The sequence below is a fragment of the Caloenas nicobarica genome, chromosome 25 (genome assembly GCF_036013445.1).
Source record: "Caloenas nicobarica isolate bCalNic1 chromosome 25, bCalNic1.hap1, whole genome shotgun sequence".
Lineage (NCBI taxonomy): Eukaryota > Metazoa > Chordata > Aves > Columbiformes > Columbidae > Caloenas > Caloenas nicobarica.
In genome coordinates, this window is record NC_088269.1 from 4,780,431 (window position 1) to 4,805,946 (window position 25,516).

At 61.4% G+C, this 25,516-nt stretch overlaps 3 protein-coding genes across 9 annotated transcripts in view; all 3 read right to left on the reverse strand.

The window, feature by feature from the left end:
- Positions 1-94: 94 nt before the first annotated feature.
- PDLIM2 (PDZ and LIM domain 2) lies at positions 95-6,137 on the reverse strand. Of its 3 annotated transcripts, XM_065651717.1 has the most exons (10): positions 6,089-6,137; positions 4,585-4,691; positions 3,954-4,105; positions 3,545-3,614; positions 3,376-3,461; positions 3,234-3,279; positions 1,394-1,548; positions 964-1,109; positions 782-887; positions 95-646 (listed from the first exon to the last, which is right to left on the reverse strand). In XM_065651717.1, exons 2-10 carry the CDS (start codon positions 4,675-4,677, stop codon positions 460-462), a joined length of 1,041 nt encoding a protein of 346 aa, XP_065507789.1. In that variant the 5' UTR covers positions 4,678-4,691; positions 6,089-6,137; the 3' UTR covers positions 95-459. The 3 variants fall into 3 exon arrangements, with proteins under 3 accessions (XP_065507789.1, XP_065507787.1, XP_065507788.1); XM_065651715.1 differs by lacking the exon at positions 6,089-6,137 and having other exon boundaries at positions 4,585-5,607; XM_065651716.1 differs by lacking the exons at positions 95-646; positions 782-887; positions 964-1,109; ... (2 more) ...; positions 3,545-3,614; positions 6,089-6,137 and having other exon boundaries at positions 1,434-1,548; positions 4,585-5,607.
- A 903-nt stretch (positions 6,138-7,040) lies between these two features.
- On the reverse strand, positions 7,041-17,241 carry SORBS3 (sorbin and SH3 domain containing 3). The gene is made up of 21 exons (XM_065651645.1): positions 17,138-17,241; positions 15,976-16,126; positions 13,584-13,694; positions 12,249-12,383; positions 12,031-12,136; positions 11,709-11,932; positions 11,574-11,637; positions 11,365-11,503; positions 11,179-11,272; positions 11,061-11,102; positions 10,872-10,958; positions 10,156-10,211; positions 9,166-9,290; positions 9,016-9,095; positions 8,903-8,949; positions 8,678-8,792; positions 8,475-8,600; positions 7,929-8,342; positions 7,758-7,837; positions 7,571-7,677; positions 7,041-7,484 (listed from the first exon to the last, which is right to left on the reverse strand). Exons 1-21 carry the CDS (start codon positions 17,239-17,241, stop codon positions 7,423-7,425), a joined length of 2,469 nt encoding a protein of 822 aa, XP_065507717.1. The 3' UTR covers positions 7,041-7,422.
- The window catches only part of PPP3CC (protein phosphatase 3 catalytic subunit gamma), a 31,965-nt gene continuing 22,888 nt past the window's right edge, over positions 16,440-25,516 (reverse strand). For 2 of the 5 annotated variants that reach the window (XM_065651538.1, XM_065651539.1), the window contains exons 11-15: positions 24,755-24,781; positions 23,700-23,781; positions 23,473-23,570; positions 20,975-21,004; positions 16,440-19,688 (exon numbers count right to left, since the gene is read on the reverse strand). In XM_065651538.1, the coding sequence (XP_065507610.1) occupies positions 19,510-19,688; positions 20,975-21,004; positions 23,473-23,570; positions 23,700-23,781; positions 24,755-24,781 (416 nt within the window). In that variant the 3' untranslated portion in view covers positions 16,440-19,509. The remainder of the gene's footprint in view (positions 19,689-20,974; positions 21,005-23,472; positions 23,571-23,699; positions 23,782-24,754; positions 24,782-25,516) is intronic. The other 3 variants (XM_065651535.1, XM_065651536.1, XM_065651537.1) reach the window with 3 other exon arrangements.

Sequence of the window (25,516 nt, forward strand, 5' to 3'; positions counted from 1 at the left end):
TGGAGGAAACCAGGTGCCTGTCCCCCCGCCCTGCACAGACCAGACACGGGAGTGGAGCAAATATATATTATATTTATATTAGAGATCTGGTTTAATACCTCGGAGAAGCCCTTTGCAGTCCGTGTACAAAGCGGTGCCAGCCCCCTCTCCGGTACCTAAGTGCTCAAGCGTCCCTGTGCGACCCCCCCGCCCAGTGTCCCCGCTGTGTCCCTGGGCACATTCTGCTGCTTCAGCCCAGGCTGAGAACTGACTCAGCTCATCACACACGCTGAGGCAAAGGCGGGCAGCTGGGGGTCCACTAGGGATGCCCTCACCCCCCCCATCGCAGACCCCCACCCTACCAAAGCAGCAGGGCTGGTGGGGCATCCCGGAGGGGATGGGACGGGGTATGTTCTGCTCCCCAGGACAGGGGGGATGCATGTGGTGAGCTCCCCTTTGCACCGTGCCAGTGCCTGGTGCTCAGGAGTGCTGGGACACCGCGGGGGTGCTGGGCCCCCCCTGGTAGCGCAGGCGGGCGTGCTTCTCGCAGTAGAGCTCGTCACCCACCCAGAAGTGTCCCCGCATCTTCAGGTTGAGGCCACAGTCAGCACAGGCGTAGCAGGACGGGTGCCGGTACCGCCCGTCCTGGATCCGCACCGCCTGCGTCCTGGGGGAGACAGGGACATCAGTGGGGCACCTTGTGTCCCCCCGCGGGGTCCCCCTTTCATTTTGGCCCTGCTGGGAGTGGTGGAAGGGACAGATCCTGACCAGGGACCGCCTCCCGTCCCCTAGCCCCACTTACGCGATGGTGCTGCCACATTTCTCGCAGACGTGCAGCTTCTGGACACCGGCCACGGGCTTGCGGGCGCTGGGCGAGAGCCGGCTGGGGAAGGGGGCTGCGGGGCCAGCTGTGGGGACACAAAGCCATCAGGGACCTGCCACCCACCCACCAGACGCCTGCATTGTCCCCTGTCCCCCCCTCACCTCCGCCCTCGTCCTCCAGAGCCTCCTGCAGCAGGCGGAAGGTGCTGGACTGTCGCGGGGCCGCCCGCAGCTCCCGGTTCTCCTGCAGCATCTTGTAAACCTCCGAATCCTCCTCCAAGCGCCTCATGGCCGGTTCCGAGCCCAGGCTGCGGGATGGCACCCCCGGGGGAGGTAAAAGGGGGGATTCCCGGCACCCAGACGCCTGGGTCCACCGGGCTGCACCCCGCCACCTGCTCCCTCCGCCCTGGGGAGCTGCCCCAGCCTGCCCGGCCCTCCCATGTCCCTACCTGCCTGGCAGGTGGGTTAACTCTTTGCACGGGTTCCCTCGGCTCGGCAGCACCCAGCGTGCACCCCAGGGATGGGTGCATGGGGCTGGGGGCTTCCCCGCCTCCATGTGTCCCCCCCCCGCAGCCCCGAGCCTGCTCCATACCTGTTGCAGGGGCTGGGACAGTGTGACGAGCGGCGCCGTTCTCTGCACGTCTCCCAGGGGTCTGGGGGGGCCCCGAACCCCGGCGAGGGTGGGCGGGGGGGTGGAGGCAGGTCTGACCCCAGGGGGCTGTTCTGATGGATCAGGCTTCCTCGCTCCTGGTGGGGGGAGAGAGGTGCTGGGTGCCCTGGGGAGTGGCGGGGGGGCTGCTGCAGCCCCCCCGGTGTGTCCCAAACCTGGGGGCAAGGGTGGTGTCTCCCAGGCAGAGGACGGGGAAAGGCACCTGCAGACCCCCCCCGGCTCCTCCTGGGCACCCCAGGGACACCCAGACCTTTTTCCAAGCCCTATTCCCCCCGGGGGGTGGGTGCTCAGCCAAGGGATGCAGGGATGCTCTAGCACAGCTGCTGCTCCTCCCCTCCAGTGCTGGGGCCAGTGGGACCCATGGGGGTCCGGGGGCAGCCCCCTCAACGCTCCCCATGTCCGTAACCCAACGCCTGCGCCCGTCCCCTCCCCGACATCTGCTCCTGCTTAAGAGAGGCAGGAAAGACAAAACCCCGGCTAAATGGAAGCCGATGTTCTCGGGAGCAGCCGCCACGCAGATGCAAACCCCGGCGGGAGCCTGGGGAGGGGGACGGGGACAAGAAGCCCCTGCAGAGAGGGAGAAGGGCATCGCTGGGGCTCTGCGGGGTCACAAGCAGGCAAGGGATGAGCTAAAATTAGGCACGGGTGGAGCTGGGAGCCTTGGCCTTGTCCCCACCAGCACCAGCCCGCCCTGAGATGCGATAAAAAGCGTGGTCCAAGGGCAGCCCTTCCCCTTGCCCCCACTTTGGGCAGGGGTTTTGGGCACAGCATCCCACACAGCCCCACAGCGGGGGGGTCCGGGGCAGGGAGGCACCCTCCGGGGCCGGCACCAAAGCAAATAAAGGGCTTGGGGAGGAAGGGGGGAGCGGGCGGCCGGAGGAGCCAAGGGGCGGCCGGGGCCGCGGCCAAAGGCAGCTGGGAAGGGCGGCGTTCAGGGCCACCGCGCTTCCCGATTTGGGCTTGAAAAACAAGAGAAAAGAAAGATGGGAGGGAGGAGAGGAGAGAGACGCCAACCCCGGAGCCAGCGGCTGCCCCTTGGGGCGCAGCAGCCGCCCGAAACCGCGACGGGGACGGATGGGGCGGCCACGGGCACCCCAGAACCGGTCCGGGCGGCGGGGGAGGCATCCCGGCCCCCGGGCATCCCGCTGCGGCAGCGGCCGGCGGGCACTGCCGGGGTGCGCCGGGTCTGTGGGTCCCTGCCCTGCCAACGCCCCAGTCCCCCGGGCTCCTGGGAGCTGGGCTGGGTCTTCCCAAACTGGTTTGGCCTCCCCAGGCTGGCGCCATTGCCAAGAGGCGCTGGGTAAGAGCCAGCAAAACATCCCCGGGCAGGTTTGCGGGTGCCCGGGGGTGCCAGCCAGCGTGGCAGGTGGTGGCGCCCGTGGTGGCATCAGTGGTACAGCAGACACTGTCCCCAAGGCAGAACGGGGCTGGAGGATAATGTGGCATTGGGGCTGCAAAGGGGGATGTAATGGGGCTGCAAATGGTGATGGTTTGGGGCTGCAAAGGGTGATGGTTTGGGGCTGCAAATGGAGATGTTTTGGGGCTGCAAATGGAGATGGTTTGGGGCTGCAAAGGGTGATGGTTTGGGGTTGTGAGGGGAGATGTTTTGGGGCTGCAAATGGAGATGGTTTGGGGCTGCAAAGGGTGATGGTTTGGGGTTGTGAGGGGAGATGTTTTGGGGCTGCAGAGCTGAGGGTGCACGGATGCCCCCCCCCCAGCATCTCTGCCTGGGCCCACACAGCCCCCCCGGCTCCCAGCTCACCTGGTGAAGGCTGGGACTGGCGAGCTCCTCCTGAAGGGGCTGCGAGCTGGGGGGACAGGATGGAGCCATCAGGAGGGTCCCTGGCCCTGGCCAGACCCCTGCCTGCCCCCCCAGCCCCACACGCAGCCGGGTCCAGCCCTACCTGCTGGCCGGGGGGCTGAGAGATGCGGAGCTGGAGTAGGATGCTCTCAGGGTGCCCTGGATCTTCTCCTGCATCTGCAGCGTGTCCTGGGGAGGGAGGGGGAGATGCCAGCAGCTGAAATCAGCCCTGGGTGGGGGGTCAGGGGGTGCAGGGGCTGCCCAGGGCTCACCTGGAAGCGTGTGGCCAGCCTGTCCGGCGAGGTGTCCCCATTGGTGTGGCTGGGAGGTGGCATCAGTGACCTGGGGACCAAGGGAGATGGGGGGGTCTTGCATCTGCCCCAGGAGCGTGCGCTCCATGGCACGGCAGCCCCCGGGAGGTGGCGAGAGGCAGCAGCCCCAGGCGCCCAACTGGGACCAGTTGGCCAGGTAACGGCTGCCAGGGCTGCCTGGCCTCATTACCGCCTGACTCTTTAATTATAGAGCCGGGACAGGCTCCCGCGGGGATGGCGCAGCCCCAAGAGTAGCCGGAGGGGAAAAACAACCCGTGGCTGGGAATTCCAGCCCACGCGAGGACTTTGTTTCCCTGGGGCTGGGGACCCCGGCATCCGGGCTGCTGTCTCCCCCCATCACAGCACCCACCTCTCCACCTGCAGCTGGAGCTGCCCTGGGCTCTGCTTGATCTTGTTCTGCGCCTCCACGTTCAGCATCTCGGCCGTGCTCTCCCCGTTGATGGCGATGATGATGTCCCCTGGACGCAGGTCACCTGCAGCTGCCTTCCCGTGCTCTGTCACCTCCACGGAGAAGAGGACATGGGGACAGCCCTGGTGTTATCTCAGAGGTGCTGGGGGCAGCAAGACCCCCACCAGCCGTCCCTCAGCACCGTGCACACCGGTGGGAAGCAGCTTTTAATTGCAGCATGGAGCCCTCATCATGGCAAGGTCCCTGCACATGGCTGGGGACAGCCAGCTCTGCGGTGGTCCCCAAATCGCACCCCACCGGGATGCTCCCACCCACCGGCGTCCCCACGGCCCTGCCAAAACAATGCCAGCCCCGGTGTGCACCAGCGAGGGGGGACCAAGGCTGTGGCAACAAGGTGGAAACTCAGCGCAGCCCTGCCCAGCCCGGGGGTGACACGGTCCCCTGTGCTGTCACCCGCCGTGGGGCCGATCCCACGGAGCAGGATCAAGGACACCAAACAGGATCCGCTCCCCGGAGCAGCCCGGCACGGCGCCCACCCCGGCAGCCCTCCCCGGGGCGAGGGGGCTCCTACCTTGGACACGGTGATGGGTTTCCCGAAGTCTCTTCCCCCGGTGAGGCGGAAGCCCCAAGGGGCTGGGCCGGCCAAGGTCACTGTCACCGGCATGGCAGCGGGCGGCTCTGGGCGGGCAGGGAGTGGCGGTGTCGGGAAATCCCGGGGTGCCCTCTGCTCCTCCGGGAGACACAGCCCAGTCGCGCCCCCCAGCCCCGCACCCCAAGGGTCCCAAACACGGGGTGGCAGACACCGGCAGCGCCTTCCTTCCGGGGAGGGGACCCGTGTCCCCGCGCTGTCACAGGGTGCCGGCAGCCACCGCCGCTTCCTCTTGCCGCCCTGGTTTCCCCAGCTGGGGCTGGTGGCTTCCTCCCCTGCCAAAAACCCCCGGGGGACACAAGGGTCCTGGGGACCCACTGCTGGCTGTGTTGGTGCAGCCGGTGGGACGGGGCAGGCGAGGTCACCCCGCTGTCCCCGGGGCCTTGCGCAAGGCAAGAAATCGGTGCCTCCTTGGCAATTTGTAGCACGGCAGGGCCAAGCCAGCGGGGTTTGGAGGGGACAATGTGGCTGCGAGGGCAGCCAGCAGCCAGCGAGGGACGGATCCTGCTGCTCACCGCAAGCACCGGCACCCCGAGTCCTGCACCCCACAGCAAAACCCGCATCAGGAAAGGATGCTGAGCGTCCCCCAGGGTGGCACAGGGTCCCCAAGGCACCCCGGCGAGCGCCGTGGGATCCGTGGGAATGGGCAGCCCCCTCCCCTAAACGTTGGCTCAGGCTCCCTGCTCCCCCCCAGCCCCGTCCCACTGGCACAGCCTCGGGGTGGCCGCGGGAGCCCGGCACCCCATCCGCAACCGCCGAGGAAGGCATTTTAAAAATCCCAAACGCACAAAGAGGGGCTTGAGAGGCTGCCCGGAAGAATTTCCTGGGCTGGGCTTCGCAGTGGCGGGAGGAAACCCCAAACCCCCTCCCCATGCCCGGCCCCACTCAGCATCCCGGGCAGCGAGGTCTGTCACCCCGGGGACCCCAACACCCGGCTGGGCACGGTCACCAGACCCCCTGAAAGTTCTGCGTCCCCCCTCCAGTTCCCACACCCCTCCTCTGTTCCTGCATCCCCCTCTGTCTCCCGTACCCCTCCTCTGTCCCTTCATCCCCTGCACCTTCATCCCCTTCTCCTTCATCCCCCGCACCCCTAATCTGTCCCCTGCGCTCCCCCTCCATCCCCTGCGCCCCCATCCATCCCCTGCACCCCACCTCGGTCCCCGCTCGCTCCAGGCTCCTGTCCCGACACACAGCGATGCTGTTGTGGCCGCGGCGGCTGGCAGTGCCGCCTGGCCCCCCCGAGCCGTGACAGCGGGTGACAGGCGATGCCGAGAGGCGCAGGGGACACGGGGACACACCTGCGGGACACCCCGCCCGCACCCTCCCCTTCCCGGCAGAGCAACACCCCGGACACCCCCCGAGAGCTGCACCCCCGACGGACGGACGCCCCCCGTTCTGTGCCCCGTCCCCCCCCGGCCGCACTCACCGGCGGGCGGCCGAGCCGGGCGGCCCCGTGGGGCTGCGGAGCCGAGCGCGGCCGCGGGTCCCGCCTCCTCGGAAGGGGCCGGCGGAGCCCGACGGGGCCGGGCCGGGCGGGAGGCAGCTCGGCAGCGCCGTCTGGGGGCGCGGCCGCCCCGACGGGGCGCACGGAGCGGGGCTGGAGGGGAGAACAGGGCACGGGGAGCGGGAGGTGCCCTGGGGGGCTGCCCGTGGGCTGGGGGGATGCGCCGCGGCCCCACGCAGCATCGCTGCCCCTCGGAACATCACACCCCGCACAGCATCGCGTCCCGCGTGGCATCAGCCCCATGTGCCACTGTAGCGCTGTGCAGCCCTGCGTGCACCACTGCAACCCCCCCCGGGCACTGTTGCAGCCCCACATGCATCACTGCAACCCCCCACGGGCACCGTTGCAGCCCCACATGCTCCCCTGCAGCCCCACATCCATCATTGCAATCCCCTATGGGCACCGTTGCAGCTCCACATGCTCCCTTGCAAAATTAAATGCACCGCTGCAAACCCCTGCATGCACTGTTGCAGCCCCACATGCTCCCCTGCATCCCTATATGCACCACTGCGACCCTCCATGGGCACCATTGCAGTGCCACATGCGCCATTGCAACCCCCCAAGGGCACTGTTGCAGGTCTGCATCCCTCTTGCAACCTCACGTGTACCCCTGCAAACCCCCGCGTGCACCATTGCAGCCCCACATACCCCCTTGCAAGCCCACAAGCACCGCTGCAGCTCCATGTGCCCCATTGCAGCCCCCCTTGCACTGTTGCAGCCCCATGCAGCGCTGCAACCCTGCACAGCGCTGCGGCCCCACATCACGCAGCACCACAGCCCCACGGGGACCACCGCAGCCCCACACGCTGTCCCACAGGGCACTGTCCCACCAGCTTCCCCCACCCCGTCCCGGCACCCCCAGGCTGGGCCTTGGCACGGGCTGAGCTGAGCTTTAATGACGGACAAGAAGCAAACACGACTTGCAGGCACATGGCATGGTCCCAGGCCAGCATCTCAGGTCACAGCCGTCACAGATTCCCCCAGCACCAGCCAGAGGGGTACAGCCACTGGGACGGGGGTGATAAGGCACTGGGGAGCGGTGAGGAGGGGTCAGATTAAGGCACTGGGGTGGGGGACACCCCCCGCATAGGGGGTTTGGTCCCTGTTAGAGGCAGCCCCATAGGGGCAGGAGAGAGCTGGAGGCACTTTGTCCCCATGGGGAGACACGGAGGGGACGCAGCAGGGATGCAGGGCGACTGAGGTGGGACATCGGGGAGCCCCCGGCCCCGAGCTTCCCACCAGGCTCCTCTTCTTGGTCACACTGGTGCCACGTAATTGCCGGGGAAAGTGCCAAATTTCTGCGTCCTCCTGGACACGCCTTGGGGAGCAAAGGAAAAGAGAGATGGTGAGGGGCCGCGGTACCATCCTGTCCCCGCCCCTGTCCCCATCCTGGTGGATACGCACCTACGAACCAGCCATCGTCACACTGCTGCATGACATCCACCCGGTCCCCCTCCAGCAGCTCCAGCTCGTCGGCGTTTTGGGGCCGGTACTGGTAGAGCGCTCGGTACCTGCGAGACACGGCGGCCAGAGCTGCCATGGGTCCCACGCGGGGACACTGAGCCACCGTGTCACTCCTGGCCCTACTTACGGGGTCCACTGGATTTCGGAGCCATTGTAGGATGGGGCGGGCTCAGGACGGGCGCAGACGGGTGCTCCAGGGGCTGCGCGCTGCAGCGGGGAGAGGATGCAGCGTTAGGGGCGGCACCCGCATCCCCAGCAGTGCTGGGACACCATGGGGGGCTAAGGGGGGGTCTCTCACCTGCTCTGGGCGCCAGGACTCCTGGGGATGGGTGGCCATGGGGTGGGGCGGGGCTGGTGAGGGGTTTGGGGTGCCAGCATGGGGCAGCTTTGGGGATGCGGGGAAGGCAAAACTGAGCTGGCGGGGTGAGGATGGGCCGGCATCACCGGAACCCCGCTCCGCTGCCCGCGGGGAGCCCGTGGAAAGCGGGGAGCCCCGGGGAGCGGGTGAGCGCTGCAGGGACGGGGACCCAGCCGGGAAGCGGGGGCTGGAGGAGGCGGGCGAGGGGGGAAAGTCCTCGGCGGTGGCTTTGACCCGCGGCTCCTTCAGCACCTGCACGTAGGTGGCGGGGAAGATGCCCTGACGGCTGGTGCCGGAGATGCGCCCCTCGTACCAGTTCTCATCCACCCGCCGCACCAGGCAGACCCGCTCGCCCTGGCGATGGGACGAGAAGGGGTTAGCATGGCACGGCATGAAACGGCACAGCATGGCACAGCATGAAACGGCACAGCATGGCACGGCATGAAACGGCACAGCGTGGCACAGCGTGGCACGGCACGGTGGTACCTTGCGGAAGGAGAGCTCGACGGGCAGCTCCCCGCGAAAGTTGTAGAGCGCCAGGGCCTCCCCATACTCCAGCACCTGGATGGTGGGTGCCTTGATGGGCTTGGGCACCTCCGTGGGGGGCAGGATCTGCGTTGGGGACATGGGTGACAGTCAGCGCTGGGCTCTCCAAGCCTGTTCACCTCCCCTCCATCCTCTGGGCTCACCTCCACGTAGTTGGAGGGGAAGATGCCCACGCGGCCGTGGTGCTCGCCCTCCAGCCAGTTCCTGTCCACCTCCTTGTGGATGTAGACGATGTCCCCCTTCTGCAGCGTCAGCTCCCTGGGGGGACACCGACATGTCCCCAGCCCCACCGCACATCCTGGGTCCCCATCCACCACCAAAGGGACCGTGGGGACACGGTGGGGACCCCCAGCATCGCCGTCACTTACTTGGGTGACTCGGCTTGGAAGTCAAACTTGAGGCGGGCGGCTTTCAACTGTGGAGGGAGAGGAGCGGTTATGGGGGGGCCCCCCATATCCCGGACCCCCCATCCCAGCCTCACCTTCTTCTCCTCCCTCCTGACGGCCTCCGCGGGGTCCCCCATGTCGGACAGGCTGGGGAGGGTCCCTGGCCTGAGGGTGTCTGCAAAGAGGGGGGGTCACTGGGCGGCAGGAGGGGGTGCAGGGGGTGCCACGGCTTGGGGGGGACTCACCTCTGCCAGGGGCCACCCGGCTCCGGTCGCTGGCCAGCCCCAGCCCCCCCCGCTCCATGCCGGGGCTGGCGGGTGGGCGGTGGGTGCCGGGGGGGCTCTGCAGCCCACGGGGTGACGGGGGCGTCCTGTGGGGTGACAGCGGCTCAGCCCAGCCCCGCTGCCACGCTCCCCCCTGCCCTCCCTGCTCTCAACCCCGCTGCCCCCCGGGTCCCCGGGACCGGGACCCCCGGGACCCCCGGGACCCCCGGCCGTGCCTCCCCTGGGTCTGTCCCGGGCTCAGCCAGGCGGGACGGGTCCAAAGTTTCCCGGCGCGTCCCGGCTGCCGCGGAGCAGGAAGCGGGAGAAGCCGAGCACCGAGGGGGGGGCCCTGGCTAATGGATAACCCCGCTCCCGGGGGGGCTTAAAGAGCCCAAACTGTCCCCCAGCCCGGCGGCGGGGGAGGCGGGCAGGGAGGCAGCCAGCCCCGCACGCCCGCTTGGGTGGGTTAGGGTAGGTCCTACAAGAAGCAGAGGCCTCGTTTGTTTGTTTTCCTCCGAGGGCACGGGGACCTGGGGACACCCCAGGGCACCCGCCGGCACAGGTGGCCCCTCCCGTTGCTGGTGGCAGCAGGGACATGGGGACACAGCGCTGGGAATCCAGCCGCTGTCACCTCCCCTGGGACCGCGCCAAAGCCCGGGACACCGTGTCCCCGCACGGGGGACAGAACCAGCCCCGTCCCACCCACCGGGCAGCCCGCCCGGCGCCGGGTCCCCCCCCCGTGACAGGGCGTGGTGGGGACGAGGGGGCCGCGGGGCGGTCCGCGGGGGTCCGCATGGGGGCTGCATGGGGACCCCCACCCCAGCGCAGCAGCCGGGACGTTGGAGGGACGATCCCGCCTGCCCGTCCCTGCAGTGGGGGCCCCATCCCGCCGCTGCCCCCCCACGCTGAGCGGGGCCCGGGGCGGTGAGATTTGGGGCTGGGGGCGCGGGGGGAGCAGCCGGCAGTACTCACCGAGCCGCCGGGGAGGCCGGAGCAGGGGAGCGAGCGGTGGGAGCAGCCGCCGAGCTCTGCCGAGGGGAGCGGGAGGGGGTGGGAGAGAAAAATTAATCATCCGAGAGGCTGAGTCTCCGCGGGAAGCCAAGGAGTCCAGCGCCAATAACCGCCGGACGGACGGACGGACGGCGCGGAGAGGCAGGGTCCTAGCGCCCCACGGCCACGGTCAAGGCCACGGCCACGGCTACATGCCACTGGCAGGCCGTGCGGGCATCCAGCTGTGCGGGCATCCAGCTGTGCGGGCATCCAGCCGTGCATAGAATCACAGGATCGTTTTGGTTGGAAAAGACCTTTAAGATCGAGTCCAACCGTTCCCCCAGCCCTGGCACTGCCCCGTGTCCCTGAGAACCTCATCTCTGGTCTGTCCAACCCCTCCAGGGATGGTGACTCCACCACTGCCCTGGGCAGCCTGTTCCGATGCCCGACAGCCCTTTCCGGGAAAAAATTGTTCCTGAGATCCAATGCATGTAGCCAACCATGCCTGCATCCAGCTGTGTGTGCATCCAGCTGTGCACACATCCTGCCACACACACACATTCCAGCCTTGCACACACAAGGCCGAGCGCACAGCTGGATGCGCACTCACACAGCTGGATGCTCGCACCCTCAGCCCCACACGTCCCTTTGGTGCCACCCAGCCCCAGGCAGGACGAGGGGCAGCAGGACTGGGGTACCTGGCGAGGATGCCGGCGCGTCTCCATGGCCTTCATGTCCTTGTCCAGCTCCTCGCTGAGCTGCTCCAGCTCCCGCTCCAGCAGCACCTGCGCAGGCAGGATGGGGTTGTGGGGGGCAAGGCTGGCACCACCTGCACCCCATGTTGTGGCGGCACCAGCACCGGGACCCCCGCTGCCACCCCATCTTACCTCGATGGGCTGAGCCCGCGCCGGCGGCACCGCTGCTGGGGGCTGGAAGGACAAGGGGCTGGTTAGGTGTGCGCCCACCGCAGCGCCCACAGCACCCCTCCGTTCCTTGGCTGCCTACCTGCCGCGGCTGCTCCTGCACCGAGGATTTCCCCGGTTCGTAGTCAAAAATGCTGCCGGGCTCCGTGGTGGCACCGGTGTCACCCCAGCTGGTCCTGTGGGGGGCCGGGAGGAGCTCAGCCCCGCTCTGTGGGCACCCGACACGGGGACGGGTCACCCTTTAAATGCCACCCTGTGCCACACTCACCAGTCCAGCCCATTGGGCACGCTGTGGGGCTTGGTGAGTGCCAGCCCTTTCATATGCGGCTTTGCGGGGGACGGAGGTGCCGCAGTGGGCGAGGGGACAAGTTTCGCCGTGGGGCAGTGATGGGCATCCCAGTCTGGCTCTGCAGGGATGGAGGAGGAGGTGAGCGGGCGCTGTACCACACCATGCTGTGCCACAGCGCCGCGACTCACCTGGCAGCTTGCGGTGGATCTGCCGGAACATGCTGCGGTACCAGTCACGGGGACGGTCAACGCTCTGCGGGGATGCGGCGGGGTGGTGAGGGGGTGACGTGGAGGGGTAACCCCAGCCCCGTGTCCCCAGCTCACCGAGCGCGAGGCGATGGGCATCCCCGTCTCGTCCACCGGCCCGATGCCGTCGTACTTCACCCAGCGCCTCTCCCGCCGCTTGCTGTCCTTGGTCCAGGTGGCCGACCAGCCCGGTGGCCGGGGACAAGCAGGGGTGGCCCCAGGGCCGGCCATGGGGCTGAGGGACACCGGGGCGCTCGGTGTCTTCGCCTCCTTGGCCGGCCAAGTCTGGTACCACTCGTTTGCTGGGGACAAAGTGGGTGAGAATGAGTCCTTATCCTCTGCTGAGCATCACTCAGGGGATCCCGCGGGGGTGTCCCCGGCGGATGCCCGGAGCAGGTACCTGAGCTCCTGAGGGCCACCCGGCCACGCTCAGCTGTTCCACAGGTCTCTGTGTCGTGGAAGTCGAAATTCAGCGTGTTGGAGCCGCGGTGGCGGATGACGGGCACCTGCGGCACAAGGAGGGGGCTGGCGCGGGGGCAACGCGGCCGTGCCGGAGGGACAGAGGTGACCGGGCTCCCCAAACCCCCCGGGCACGCAGCGGCCCCCGGCCCCACTCACCCGCGTCACCGTGTGCTGCAGGGGCACCCAGGGTGGCGGGTGGAAGGGGGGCACGTCCCGGCCGGTGTCGGGGGGCAGGAGCTGGCCCGCCATGGCCGTGGGGTGCCGGGACGGTGCCCCGGGGCTGCCCGTGCCCTGCAGGGGAAAGCGGCCGCTCACGGTGGGTCTCACGGCTTTGACAGAGAGCTGGGGGCTCCAAGAGCCCCATCCCCATTGCTGGCTTGTCCCCTATTATTCAGGGTGCAGGGGACACCATGGTGGGGTGACAACCATTGTGTCACCGTTCCCAGCTTGGGGAGCCTCGTGCTGCTGGGGAAAGCGGCTGTTCCCAGCCAGAAACAGCCCTGGCACGGCTTCTCCTCGCAGATCCGGACTCTCGGCCCCTCTCCCCGCCCTGTCTCTGCAGCACAGATGGATGCAGCCCCCCCGGGTGCTCTTTGGGGAGAAAACACGGCGGGACGGGACATGGCGATGGCCCCGCCGCTTTGCCCATGGCTCCGGCATCCCGGTGGGACGCAGCCGGCGCCGGTGCCCTCCCGCCCGGGCATGTGGCGGCAGCGGCGTCGGCACCGGGAGAGCTGCCAGGGCCCAGAAACACGAAAAGGCAGAAGAATTTCCCCCGCCCTGCAGCGCAAACAGGGAAGGGAGAAGGGAAGGAGGGGAGAGGAGGCGTCGGGAACGCGCGGCCGAGCCCAGCACCACCCGCACCCTGAGTCACCGCGTGCCAGGGCTGGGGGGCAGCGGGGGGGACGGGACCCCCGGAACGGCTCCCGACACCATGGCGGGGTGACATGGGGCTGGGACGGCTGCAGGGGCAAGCGCGGCCCCCGGGGACCATCGGGGGACACCCGTGTCCGTGCTCATCCCCCAGCACCGCCATCCCCACCGGGGCAGCGCCCGTGAGACGCAGGGGGGGCACAGGGGACATTTCCCAGCCCTGCCCAGCGCAGACCCCTCCTCAAACAGGGCAGCGGGCGCTCCTGGGGGGCTGCAGGCCCGGGACGGTGTCCTGGTGTCACGCACAGGGCACAGCGGGCTGGGGACCCCCCAGCTCCTTGTCCCCAACACCACCAGGGGCTCCGCAGCCCGCAGGGCTGTAATTAATTATGATCATCAGCGCGGGGAAACTGAGGCCTCGGGAACGACTTGCCCCAGGGCACAGAAAGTGGGGTGCAAACTCCCACCCCCCCAGAGCACCCCAAACACTCCATCCCCAACACAGCCCCGTGGGGCTCAGCCCCATCCTGCTCCCACAGACCGTCCCCCAACGCCTGGCCTGGGGGAGCAGGTCCCCACGGGTCACCCCCTCCTCGCCGCCCCCCATTCAGCTCTTACCTCCTGGGCGGTGACAACCGGGGGTCCCCGGGCAGCACCGGGGGCTCGGGGAGCCCCGCGGGGAGGGGGACGGAGCTGCGAGCGGCGCGGAGCAAAAATACACGGCGCAAACTTCACGGGGGGATGGAGAACGGGGGACTCAGCATGTCACGGGTGAAACCCCCCCAGCAGCATCCCCCGCCGTCCTCCCCGGTGGTGGGGACCCGCGTGTCCCCCCCAGCGCTCCCCGCTCTGGAGCGGGGCCGGCCCATTCAGAGTTTCCAGTGACATTTCCAGGAATGGGATCCAGGGAACGGAGCCAAGGGGCTGAACTCATCCCACGCCCCGCGCACGTGTTCCCGGCCCCCCCCGTCCTGCTTATGAAACGGGGTGAGCCCGGTGTCGCCAACCCCCTGTCGGGATGGAGCCGGGGGCTTTTTTGGAAGAGGGAAGTACCCGGTGGAGGTTGGAGCGGGGCTCTGTGCTCCTGCAGCCCCCCACACCCCGGAATAGGGGGGCACGGTGAAAGCAGAGTCCCTGTCCCCACTGCCACCTGCTTTCCCACTCATAACCCTTCATCTCCTTCAACCCCCCCATCACCTCCACCCCCCAGGGGTCTGGGCATTGGGGACCCCCCGTTAACACCCCAAAATCCCACCTCACCCCCTCGGCAGCGCCCGTGTCCCAGCTGCCACCGCTTCCTTCTCGCCGCTCCCCGAAACTGCTGACAGCCCCGAAACGGCCCTTCCTCTGTCCCACGCGCTCCCACGTGAGCTCAGGGCTCTGTCCCCGCGGCAGGACGGTGGCTTCGGTGCCAGCCGCCACCAGCCATCATCCCTCGGTCCCCCACCAAGCCACCCGTCCCCTGCCAGGGCTGCTGCTGGGGACGAGGGGGACGAAGGCACAAGCCCTGCCCGGCCGCAATGCTGCACCCGGGGGACAAAGGGGACAGGAGCGGGTGTGCTACCCGCTGTCACAGCCCTGCGGGACACAATGCCCGTGCAACAGCCACTGGTGCAAGCTGGGGACACAGCAGGGAGGAAGCAGGTTGGGGACAGGAGTTGGGACTGGGGACAGAAGCTGGGTTGGGGACAGGAGCTGGGACTGGGGACAGGAGCTGGGATTGGGACGGGAGCTGGGACTGGGGACAGGAGCTGGGATTGGGGATAGGAGCTGGGACTGGGGATAGGAGCTGGGACTGGGGACAGGAGCTGGGACTGGGGATAGGAGCTGGTTTGGGGACAGGAGCTGGGACTGGGGACAGGAGCTGGGATTGGGGGCAGGAGCTGGTTTGGGGACAGGAGCTGGGACTGGGGACAGGAGCTGGGATTGGGGGCAGGAGCCGGGACTGGGGACAGGAGCCAGGATTGGGGACAGGAGCTGGGACTGGGGACAGGAGCCGGTTTGGGGACAGAAGCCAGGGCTGGGGACAGGAACTGCAATGCGGGACAGGAACTGAGCTTGGGGACCCCAGCCCCCTGCAGCCCACCCCAGGTGCCAGCTCTCCCCCCTCAAGGACCGGACTCACCTCCGTGTCCCCATGCGCTGTCCCCTTGCCGGGCCAGCAGCCCCCGGCGCCGGCCCTGCCTCCCAGCACCGGCCTCCTCCGCTGGCAGATAAATATTTAACGCACAGCCTGGGACGGGACTAACAAAGGGCGAGTGTTTCCTGTTTGCTCAGCGCGGTGATGCCAGCCGGGAGCGCGGCACGGCCGGGCGATGCTCGATGGTCAGGGATGCCGCTGCCGGAGCCCCCCGGTGCCAACACCGGTGCCAGTGCCCACAGCAAGGGCTGGGGACCCCTGGGTTGGGCAGCAATGCGGGGGACCCCGCTGTTTGGTGGGAACACCCAGGAAAAGGGTGGGAGAGCTGGATCCCACCCCCGGTCGCTTCCGGCAGTTGGGGACAGCTGTGACACCGCGGCCGCGCCTGGCGAGGAGCAGGAGACGGCAAAAGGATTCGTAGGATCTCAGAGGAGCGGGTTTAAGGGACATCAAGGATCACCTGGTCCAGCCTGTCTTGGCAAAAGCCCGGCCTAGATGAGCTGGCCCAGCAGCCTGTCCAGCTTAATCTTAAAAATGTGCGATGTTGGGGAATCCACCGCTTCCCCAGGGAGATGATTCCAGCGGCTTTTCCTGTCGTGAGAAGTTTCCTTCTTATGTCCAGTTGGAGTCTCCCCGGGATCTCATCTTTTCATTGGGATTCCTTGTAAAAGGGGAACGATCAGTTTTCTTTGCAGCCACCTTTGAAATACCACGACATGGCGATTTCTCCTCTCTCAGCCTTTCCCCAGCCCCTGGATCATCTTTGCAGCCCTTCCCCAGCCCACCCGGATCCTTTTTGTACAGTAGGGACCTAAACCCAACGCAATATTCCAACTTCTTCACCTCTGCTGGCCATGTCTCTGCTAATACTTTTTGTTCGCTCGCATTGAGCTTCTTGTCCTCGTGCCGAGCTGAACTCGACAGCGAGATGCTGATGCGAGAATGCAGATGTGGCAGCCACAGCTGGCAGGTGTCCCCCCCAGGGACCAGGGATGGAGCCTTGGGGACGCCCGGGCAGGATCTGGGGGACACGGGGGATGGAGCAGGGTCAGCACGGAGCCCAGGGCCGGTGGCCAAAGCCAAACACCCTTCTCTTCCTCCCGGCAGCGGGAGGACATTATTTACCCAAAGAGCTCTCCAAGAAAAGCGCCCGGGAGCAACTCCGCAAGTGCCGACGTGCCGGGGAGGTCGGGAGACGCCGTCAGGGCTGTAAAACAAACCCTAAAAACCTTCCTCCCTTCCCCAGAACAAACCACAGCGGAGCCGAGCGACTGCGTCAAGTTTTAAATTTTTTTCTTTTTTTTTTTTTTCTTTTTTTCTTCTCCTTAAAGATGACTTCCGATTTACATTAAGACAGTTCTAACAAATTCATTCCTTGTTCACAAAAAAAAGAAATTATATTAAATAATTTCTGCCAATAAATAACATTTTCACCATTTTTTTTCTCCTTTAAACATAACTAAAAAAAAAAAAAAGCAAGGAAATTTAAAAAAAAAAAAAAAAGAAAAAAGAAAAAGGGAGGCAGTCTCCAGGCAATGGGCGTATGATCCTTCAGCATCGAGAACCCTAAAATCACTGTAATTGCACCCAGAATGGGCCCCTCTGTGTGTCCCTGTCATCACACCCACCAGGTCACATTGTGCCCGCGGGTGCTGACAAAGCCCCCGCGCTGGTCACGGGCAGCAAGAGGTTCTCCCAACGCCAAAAAAAAAAAAAAATTATATATATTTATATATATAAAATACTTGGAACTCAACCCACCACCCGCCCCATTGCTGACTCCCCTCCTGGTTACATGCACCTTGCTATAACATGCAAAAAAAGAAAAAGAAACCCAGGCTGCGAGGCTGGTTGCGGAGGGTTTCGCGTCCCCCTGGTCCTGTTTGCCAAAGCGGGGGGGACAGGGACGGGCACAGCTCCGAGGCGCTGGCTTTGCGGGAGTTGGGGAAAGAGGAGGAAAAAGAAGGGGAAAAATCTGAATTCCTGGCGTGTGTTATTTTGCCACGGCGGGGCAGGGGAGTGAGGGACTCACCGGCCGCTGCCCGAGGTCTTTATCACCTTTTTTCCCCCAAAAATGGTGAGGAGGTGATGGGGTGTCCCGCTGCGGTGGGGATGCCAGCGCGGGGAGGGTGACATCGATGAATGTTAATTAATCAAGGGGGTAATTAGCACCCACAGGCCCCACCGCTGCCCCTCACTCCCTTGGAAACTCGTGCCAAGGGAATTACGGGGGGAACCAGCAGCAGCGTTGCTATGGCTTCCCCGGCAGTATGGAATCCATACATCCCAGCAGCTAAACCACGGAGAACAAGGACCAAAGAGCTGGAGCACAAGAAGGTCGGGGGGGGACAAACCGCAAGCAAAACAAAGCCCTCTCCGCAAAGGGACGGTCCCCGAGCCCCCGCACGGGCTGTGCCCCCAAAAAAGCTCCTGATTAAACGTGCTTGGGCGAGATCCCAGCCTGGGTCAGAACAACGTGCCCCAACATGCACGGGCAGCACCTTTGCACGGGTTTTTTTTTTTTTTGCGCTCTCAGAGGAAGATAAACCACACACGGGCTCACTGCGTTCCGGAAAGGATGCCGTTAAATAGAAAAATAAAAAGAGAAGAAATACTCACAGACAAAAGGCAATTGGCCCCATGCCTCGAATGGGGTTACGAGAAGCTCGCTCCACAACATCTCGTGCTTTTTTTTTGCAAAGCAGTGGGTGTGTAAAAAAGGAAAAAAAATAAAGAAAAAGCAGAGGCATGCGACTCAAAAGTCTCTTGTGAAACCCCAGTGGTCTGCTCACAGATATGGTTTCCTAAGTAGCTGGCGTGAAATTAAGTGACGTATGATTATAAGATGATTCGAAAGCTTCCTGCAAAGTTGCTGTTTTCCTCTGGATTCGCAGTCCAGGGCCAGAGCGCAAAGGGAAGACAGCAAGATCCAGGGAAGGGGTTGGCAAATATCCCTTATTCGAGGCTCAACCTGCTCACCTGCTGCTTGGAAAAAGCAGAACGGTTTGGGTGGAAAAGAAGCGAAAGCTGGCAAGGGCTCCGCTTCCCAAAGCTGCTGCTTCGACTCTGCGATCGTGGGGAAAAGGACGCGGCTCAAACGACACAACCAAACGGGAACCTCGCAAAAATCCTTCTTCAGTGCTTCAGGTCAACGTTTAAGGGAAAGAACGAGGCTTTGCTTAACAGATCCGAGCTTCAAGACCCTGGACACCGAGGAGGGCGCCCTCAGGGAGCCCTCCCGTCAGCCCCGCGCGCAAACACGCTGCCAAAATTTCCACCGGATCCACTCGGTTCTTCCACCCGCCGACAGCCCGCCCGGGTGTGCTTCCCAAAACAGGGGCTTTTCTTTAGCAAAACTGCCTCGCCGACAAACCACATCGCTACAGAAAAATCCCCAAATCTTGATCACGACCCCCTCAGGCTCCCACTGCTCACATCCCCGATCCCAGCGCCAGGCGCACAGGGATGGGGTGGTGGTCGCGGGGGGGGTCTTTGCATCCACAGCCACTTTTTCCTTTAAAATTCAGGCTGTGCGCATTTCTCAAAGTCCTGCCCATCGCCAGAGACTGGAGATAATTCCTCTGCTCTGAATCAGACGGATTCCCAGAGGGATTTTTCCACACGGGCACAAATTCCGGAGTCTAAACGGCCAAATTTTCGGGAAAAACTGCAACAAAGGGCAGCACTTCTCCCTCCTGCCTTCGCATTGTTATTTTTTGGGAGGGCTTCACTGGAATAAAACTAAATTACCAAAGGACAAGGTGCTGCGATTGCTATAATGCACCGGGGTCTTTTCGAGCTTAATCCTGAATATTTGGGTGCCACTTTGGAAGGGGGATGGATCCTAGCCCATTGCAACGCGCCTTCCACCAATCGCTTGCTAATGCAGCAGATGCAGGTAGGCGAGAAATCGAAGAAAAAAACAACAGCAAACTCTGGGGAGAAGACAGTCGTGAAAAGAAAAACCAAACCAACGCTTATTTTCAAGGGAAGGACCTGCTTTTGAAAGCACAGGCTAACTTAGAATTGTACCAAAGTCAATGACCCAAGTTGCCTGGAACTGGTTTGTGGGGTTTTTTTTGTTTCTTTTAATCCCCCCACGGAGGTTTTTGCCTCTCGTGGAGGAGAGGTCAGCTGTACAGCACAACACTTCATATATGCACTAGCAGTTAGATTGGTTTCTAAATTAAAAAAAGATGGACTTTTTCTTTTTATATATATCGAACATAAATAAAAAAATTACAAAATGGTCACCTTTCTTACAGAATGGATGCAAACTGGATTATGAACGTGCCTCCAGGTGAAGTTGGTTTCTCCCCTGCCCCCACCCCCGCCCCGATAATAAATAAATAAAATTCGTTAAGTTTTGGATCCTTTAGCGGTGCAGATTGGGCGGCCGGACCGTTACTGGGCTTTCTTCCCCGTGCCGTTCTTGTCCGCAGAGTTTGTTGAGGTTACCAAGTTCACCGGCCCGTCCGAGTGCATTGAATCCTTGCGCGGCGGCATCCGCTCGTTAATGCGATCCAGCCCGCGCGCTTCTTCGAAGCTGCGGATCTTGTGCTGCGGCGAAAACCCGCGGATGGCTGCGGAGAGAAAAATATGGACAATAAGAACCAGGCTGAGCCGCGGATCCCCGGACGGGAGCCCTTTAGCACACGCCAGACACGTACAGGACAGGATGGGGGGGACAGAAAGCACAAGTCGGGCTACGAAATGGGTCCGGAGGTGATTTTTTTTGGCATTGCCGGCTCACGTGTGGGACCACAGCGCAGCCGGGAAGTTAAACGGTGCTAAGTTGCGGCAGCAAAGCCCAGGATTAAGACGGCAGCAACTTGGCTCTGCTTCCTCTTTAAACACAGTTTAGTTGTAGGAATGTGAAGACCAGACAAGTGCTCAATGTCCCCAAACAGTGAAATCTTAAGGAAACTTTCAAAGCTGAAAAAAACCAAACCAACCAAACCCCACGATACTAAATAAAAGGCAAAAAAAATCAAAACGACACAAGAAAGACAACACCACAAGGCTCGAGCTCCGACACAAACCACACACGGCAACACCAGGAGAGGGAACCAGCTTGTCCTGGAGTCGCAAATGCTTCTTGCATGACCAGGAGACACACGGGCAGGCTGGGGGTGACAAAACCCCACCAAGGGCACGTGTCACCTCTCCTTCATCACCCCGGGCTCAGCACGTCATCCTCGGTGATGACACAGACCAGATGTTCCACTTCTTTGTGTTTTACAGATCATCGGAGAAAAAGAGGGTTTGGGTCAAATCTTTTGAGGAGGACTTGGCTGGTTTGCAAACAAACTTCCCTCGGTAATCAGAAAGTTCTCTGTGCAGAGGTGCAGTAGATGAATGGAGCTATCGAGAAGAAAACCTCACAAATATTGCATTTCTACACAAACTAAAGGGAAAAAACTGCTTCTCTGCACTGGGACCACCCCGGCCCACCTGTGGGCAAGGCAGGGATTGCATCGGGGCAGCAAAATCTGCTATTTTCTAATGATTTTGATGAAACCTGCTGGCAGATCGAGCTACCCAGGGGATGAACTCAGCCACGAGGCATCCGAGATCAGATTGCAGGACCTCAAACACCAAGGCCTTGAGAAACCAGAGCACAAATTGCTCCGGAGAGAGCACTCTCTCAGAATAAAGGTATTGCATCAAGCAATAGCCTCATTAGTGTTAAAAAAAGAGACTTGAACCAGCCTGCTGTGTATTTTTTGCTGCCCAGGAGGGGCCCGTCCTCCCCCACTTCTGGTGATGCAAGAGTCAAAAAGCTTCCACGAGGCTGATAAAGCTCTTTAAAATTAGCGCAGGCACACACAGAGATGATTTTGAGTCTCTCGCCGGATTCTAGCCATACCTTCCCGTGCCTCTACCGCTTCTACTGTGGCTGCAATACAGAAGAACAGTGGCATGCAAAAATGAAGACAGAAAAACAAACAAAAAAAATAATAATGAACAAGAGTGACAGTGAGTGATCTAAACTGCGAACGCAGAGCCCACAGCCTCCCAGCCCCAGGAATCGAAACCAGCTGGCAAGAAGGGGAAAATAAAAGATGACAGGAGGTTGAGAGGAAGGCTGGAAAGGGGAATCCCGCGGGTTTGACGTCTGTTGAGCATGGACACGGGGGAATCTCCTTTCCGCACCGATAAATCCGATGGGAAGGAACAGAAAAGCAGAGAGATGGGTGGCTGCTGCGTGCACGGGAGGGCTCGGGCGTGCGGGTGTCCTGTGGTAAGGACAGGGACACCCCATGGGGCTCCACCTGCATTTAGAGCCCCCCTTGCTCCCAGTTCGGCAGCTTTAGGGCGCCCTGGCCGCCTTCAGAAGGTAAATTATGGGGAATTCAGCCCCAGAGTCATGTGAGGGAAGCGACCCTGGGGGGTGCGATGACACTCAGCAGCGGATACCAGGCTGCTCCGCTCCCAAAGCCTTGATTTATAACAAAAAAGAGTAGGTTGATGCTTCAAATCCAGTTCGGCTCCAGCTCCACCTCCTAGAAGTGTTACCAAGCAACGAGGCACCATAAGGCTGAGCAAGGTTCCCCCTTCCTAAACACGCTGCAGCAGCTGGCCAAGTTTTTGTAGTCTCTGCCTCAACATCTGGGACCAGGCCCTTCCCTCCAACAGATCTCCCACTTTTTAGCCTCAAAACGCCACTTTTTTTTTCTTTAGACACAATGCAAAGGCCACGTGGTCCTCGAGAGGCCACGGAGGAAGGAGGGAGTTGTGGCTGAACGCCTTTGCTCCAGATTCAGCGGTTTTATTCAGCTGGTTTTGCTAAGCTGCACTGCAGAAGGTTGGCAGGAGGCTCGGGGAGGGAAAGCATCGCATCACTGCAGCCCCATCCTTCCAATTTTGGGGTGCACATCCCAAAATGGGGGCAGCCCCCTCTTCTACCAAGCGGAGGGAGCCCCGTGTGTTCACCAGGACGGCGCGGGGCGAAGGGACGTGCGGGACGGGGTGAGAAAAGGGATGTACGACGGGGAAAGGAGCGTGAGAAGGGTATAAAAAAGCGGGGTGCTGCTGGGGGGCACGGGGGAGCAGCGAGGGGTGGGAAGGCAGCAGGCAGGGGTGGGTACAGAGGCAGCAAAGGTGCAGCTTGTTTGTCCTGTCTTGGGGAGACACACAAATCTCAGGTTCCTTTTTGGGGGGCATTGGGTGGTACCCCCAAAGGGACCCCCCATCCCTGAGGGGCAGGTGCAGCACGACCCGCTGCGTCAGTTCTGGGGATAAAGCTGCAAACTGGCTGCTCTAACGGAGCTGAAGCAGCCGCCTTCCCACTCAGGCGCTGTTCCCATGCCTGTGGAACTGGGGCGACAGAAACCACGATGGTCGCTATAAAAAAAATAGAATTAAAAAAAAAAAAATCATACTCCTCTGCGGGCAGAGAAACCCAGGAGTTTGGGAGCGATGCCGCATCCTGCCCACCCCCGGGCATGGGCAGCCATATATTTATGTGTTTCTCATTTGTGAATTATTGAATCAAGGCGAGGTAATCCCAGAACGAGCCCTTTTGGAGCCCGCAGGAAATCACCCAGCGCCGATAGCGAGGGGAAAGCAGGCTGGGGAGGTGCCAGCATTCAAAGGCTGGCGGCAGGAAAGGATTAAAACACTAGATTTACAGGATTCCCTCTGGGGACACATGTTACTATGATAACTCGTTCCCTGACCATCAGCCAACCTCCCTGCCCTGTGAGTTTAAGGCACGCAGATCGCTAACTCGGTCCTGCACGCGGATAAAACCCGTTGGCTGCCGAGAGAGGGAGAAAAGTATTTGCCAGCAAGCACAGAAACTCCCCAAACCGGATCAAAAGCCGGGGGCTGAGAGAAGTTTTAATATGAAACAACCAGGCCTGGAAGAATCGCCTTCTTTCAACTAAATCTAAGCTTCCTCGGTTTGGGATTCACAATTTCATAGTGTCAAAACTGGAAGGGTTTTGTTTAACAAAGAACAAACAAGCAGGCGGGTTTACTATTACATTCATATATACGCTATCGCACAACAGCAGCGGAGAGGTGAAGCAGAGGATGTTTATCATGCAGTGTTAGAAGGGAAATAAACTATAGAAGTTGTTGCAAAAAACGTACAATAAAGCCATACATGCTTTAGGCAGGGTGCTGTTGTCTTTTTTTTTTCCAAGGGTACATGGGGATACCATGGAAGGCTCCCCACACCCCACCTACACTTTTGCTTTCTCCTATTTCTGAATCCTCCCTCCCCGTGCCTGAACCCTCTCTCGGGTCTCCTGGCGTCCTACGGGAGCTGATTGAACAGGTTTTGGGGCAGCTGAGGGACGGGTACAGAAGCGCAGAGGGGATGCAGGGGCTGCGGGGAGGAGGACGGTTGGTACTCACCGGTCTGCAGGGTCTGCCGCCCCCCTGAGAGCACTCCCAGGGGCAGGGTACCTGTGGGAGTCAGGCCTTTGAGAGTCAGCACGCTCTCACTCTCCTCCCTGCGAAGAAATAAAAGGCAACGCGATTATTGAGAGATTAATGCAATGTGCAGATTTTTCCCCAGCAGGACTCACAGCCTGACCACATCCCCCATCACTCAGACCCCAAATCATGAGTGTCTCCCTTACCGAAGGACCGAGAAGACACGCGCCATCTTCCCAATGGCTCTGATCTTATTCCTGATGATCTCTTTACGGACTGTCGTCCCACCTTAGGGAAAGAAGAAAAAAAAAAAACCCAAACAAACACCGGCATGTTTAAGTTTTCCTGCTTTTCCAGGCACAGGTAATGTCAATATGAAGCACCTGCCTGACTCCAGGAAAAGAAATCATGGTTTACAGAGTCACAGCTACACTCTCGAGAGAACAGTGCTGAGAGAATGGCGGTCAGGATGGCAGCGAGAAGGGCAACACCAACGAGATGACACACGGACTTAAAAGGTCTAAAGAGAGGAGAACCACCAAAAAAAACCCAAACAAACAAAAAAAAAGAAACGGATCGGATAGGTCTTGTTCAAAGCTCACCGGGTTTGATCACACTACACAGGATGTAACACAAATGACTCAGCCACGTAGACACAGTTTTGCAAGGCAGAACACGGACGGATCTGACTGCTGATGGAGGCTGCAGAACACCGGGCTGTGCTCGGGGGTGTCACGCAAGCATCAGCTTTGGCATCCAAACGCACACAGCGGAGGGCTTGGCTGGAGCCTTTGCAGCTTCAACCCCACACAAACGCAAAAGTGAGATACGTGAGCTCCCCTTTCCGCTACACACACCGAACGAGAGGGGAAAAAAAATAAAAGAAAAAGCATGGAGGGTAACTGGAAACAAACAAAAAAATTTCAAAGTGAAAGAGGTAACAAATCCATCTCCTCTCAGCTGAGATTCCTCACATGGCCCAACTACACAGTAGGACAGTACAAGCCAAACCAGAGGGTTCAACATGCACCGATGGCTCAGCCATGCACTAAGTGGCTGCATTCAGAAGTCAGATAGAAACGTGATCCCGCTTCTCAGGTTCCTGGAGGAACGCAGAAGGGTTAAAAAACACACGGCGCTTATGTTAAAACTGAAAGGGGATGAAGAGGCTGCCCAACTAGTCAGCTATTCAAATCCACTCCAAGGAATCTGGTGGCACAGGCAGTGAAAATTAAGCTTGTAGCAAATTCTAGCTGGGTACCTTTCTGATAGCTTGAAATGTAGTGATCTTCAGGGAGAGGAGACACCAAGAAACAAGTAGATGAAGACAGAGATAGAAGAAACAAATTTAATTTTCATGGGAGGGAGAAAGAAAAAAAAATCAACACAAAAATAAACAAAAACAAAATGCAATGGGAGAAGCGGGTTAAAGTCTCAACCTTGTACCGCAATGGTGTCCTGCTGCTCTGACTGTCATTGGACTCACCAGCGCTCCCCGGCCCCCCCACACATGCTGACACCCCACGTCTGCACCTGAACTGCTCAGCCATCATTTTGTCCCTTTCATGCACAGCTTAAAACCAGGGCCAAAAACTGCATTCTGCTTTTTTTTTTTTGGCGGGGGTGACACAAGAAGCCACTTTACAGAGGAGTTCACTGCAACAGATGAGAAGTTTGGGTAGATATTTTGGTGCAGAAAATTTTGAATTGGGGGAAAAAAAAAAACCAACCATTTGAGAAGCAGTCTCTGTAAGGAGCAGGAAAGCATTCTCCAGAGTGGTTGGTGAGAAGCGCCTGTCACAGTGAATATAATTTAGTTTCTCTGTAACTGAATAGCAACGAGAAAGGAAAAAAAAAGTGGTTTCTACCCAGAACTGCACAAGAGTTGGCCAAAAAGTACCTGGAGACCCTGGCTGGGCATCCAGCTCTAAATCAAGTGCTGATCACTAACATCACACACCTTCCCCACCTCCACCCCCCACTGGTACCAGCTCGGTCCTAACAGCGTTTTTTTCTTTTATTT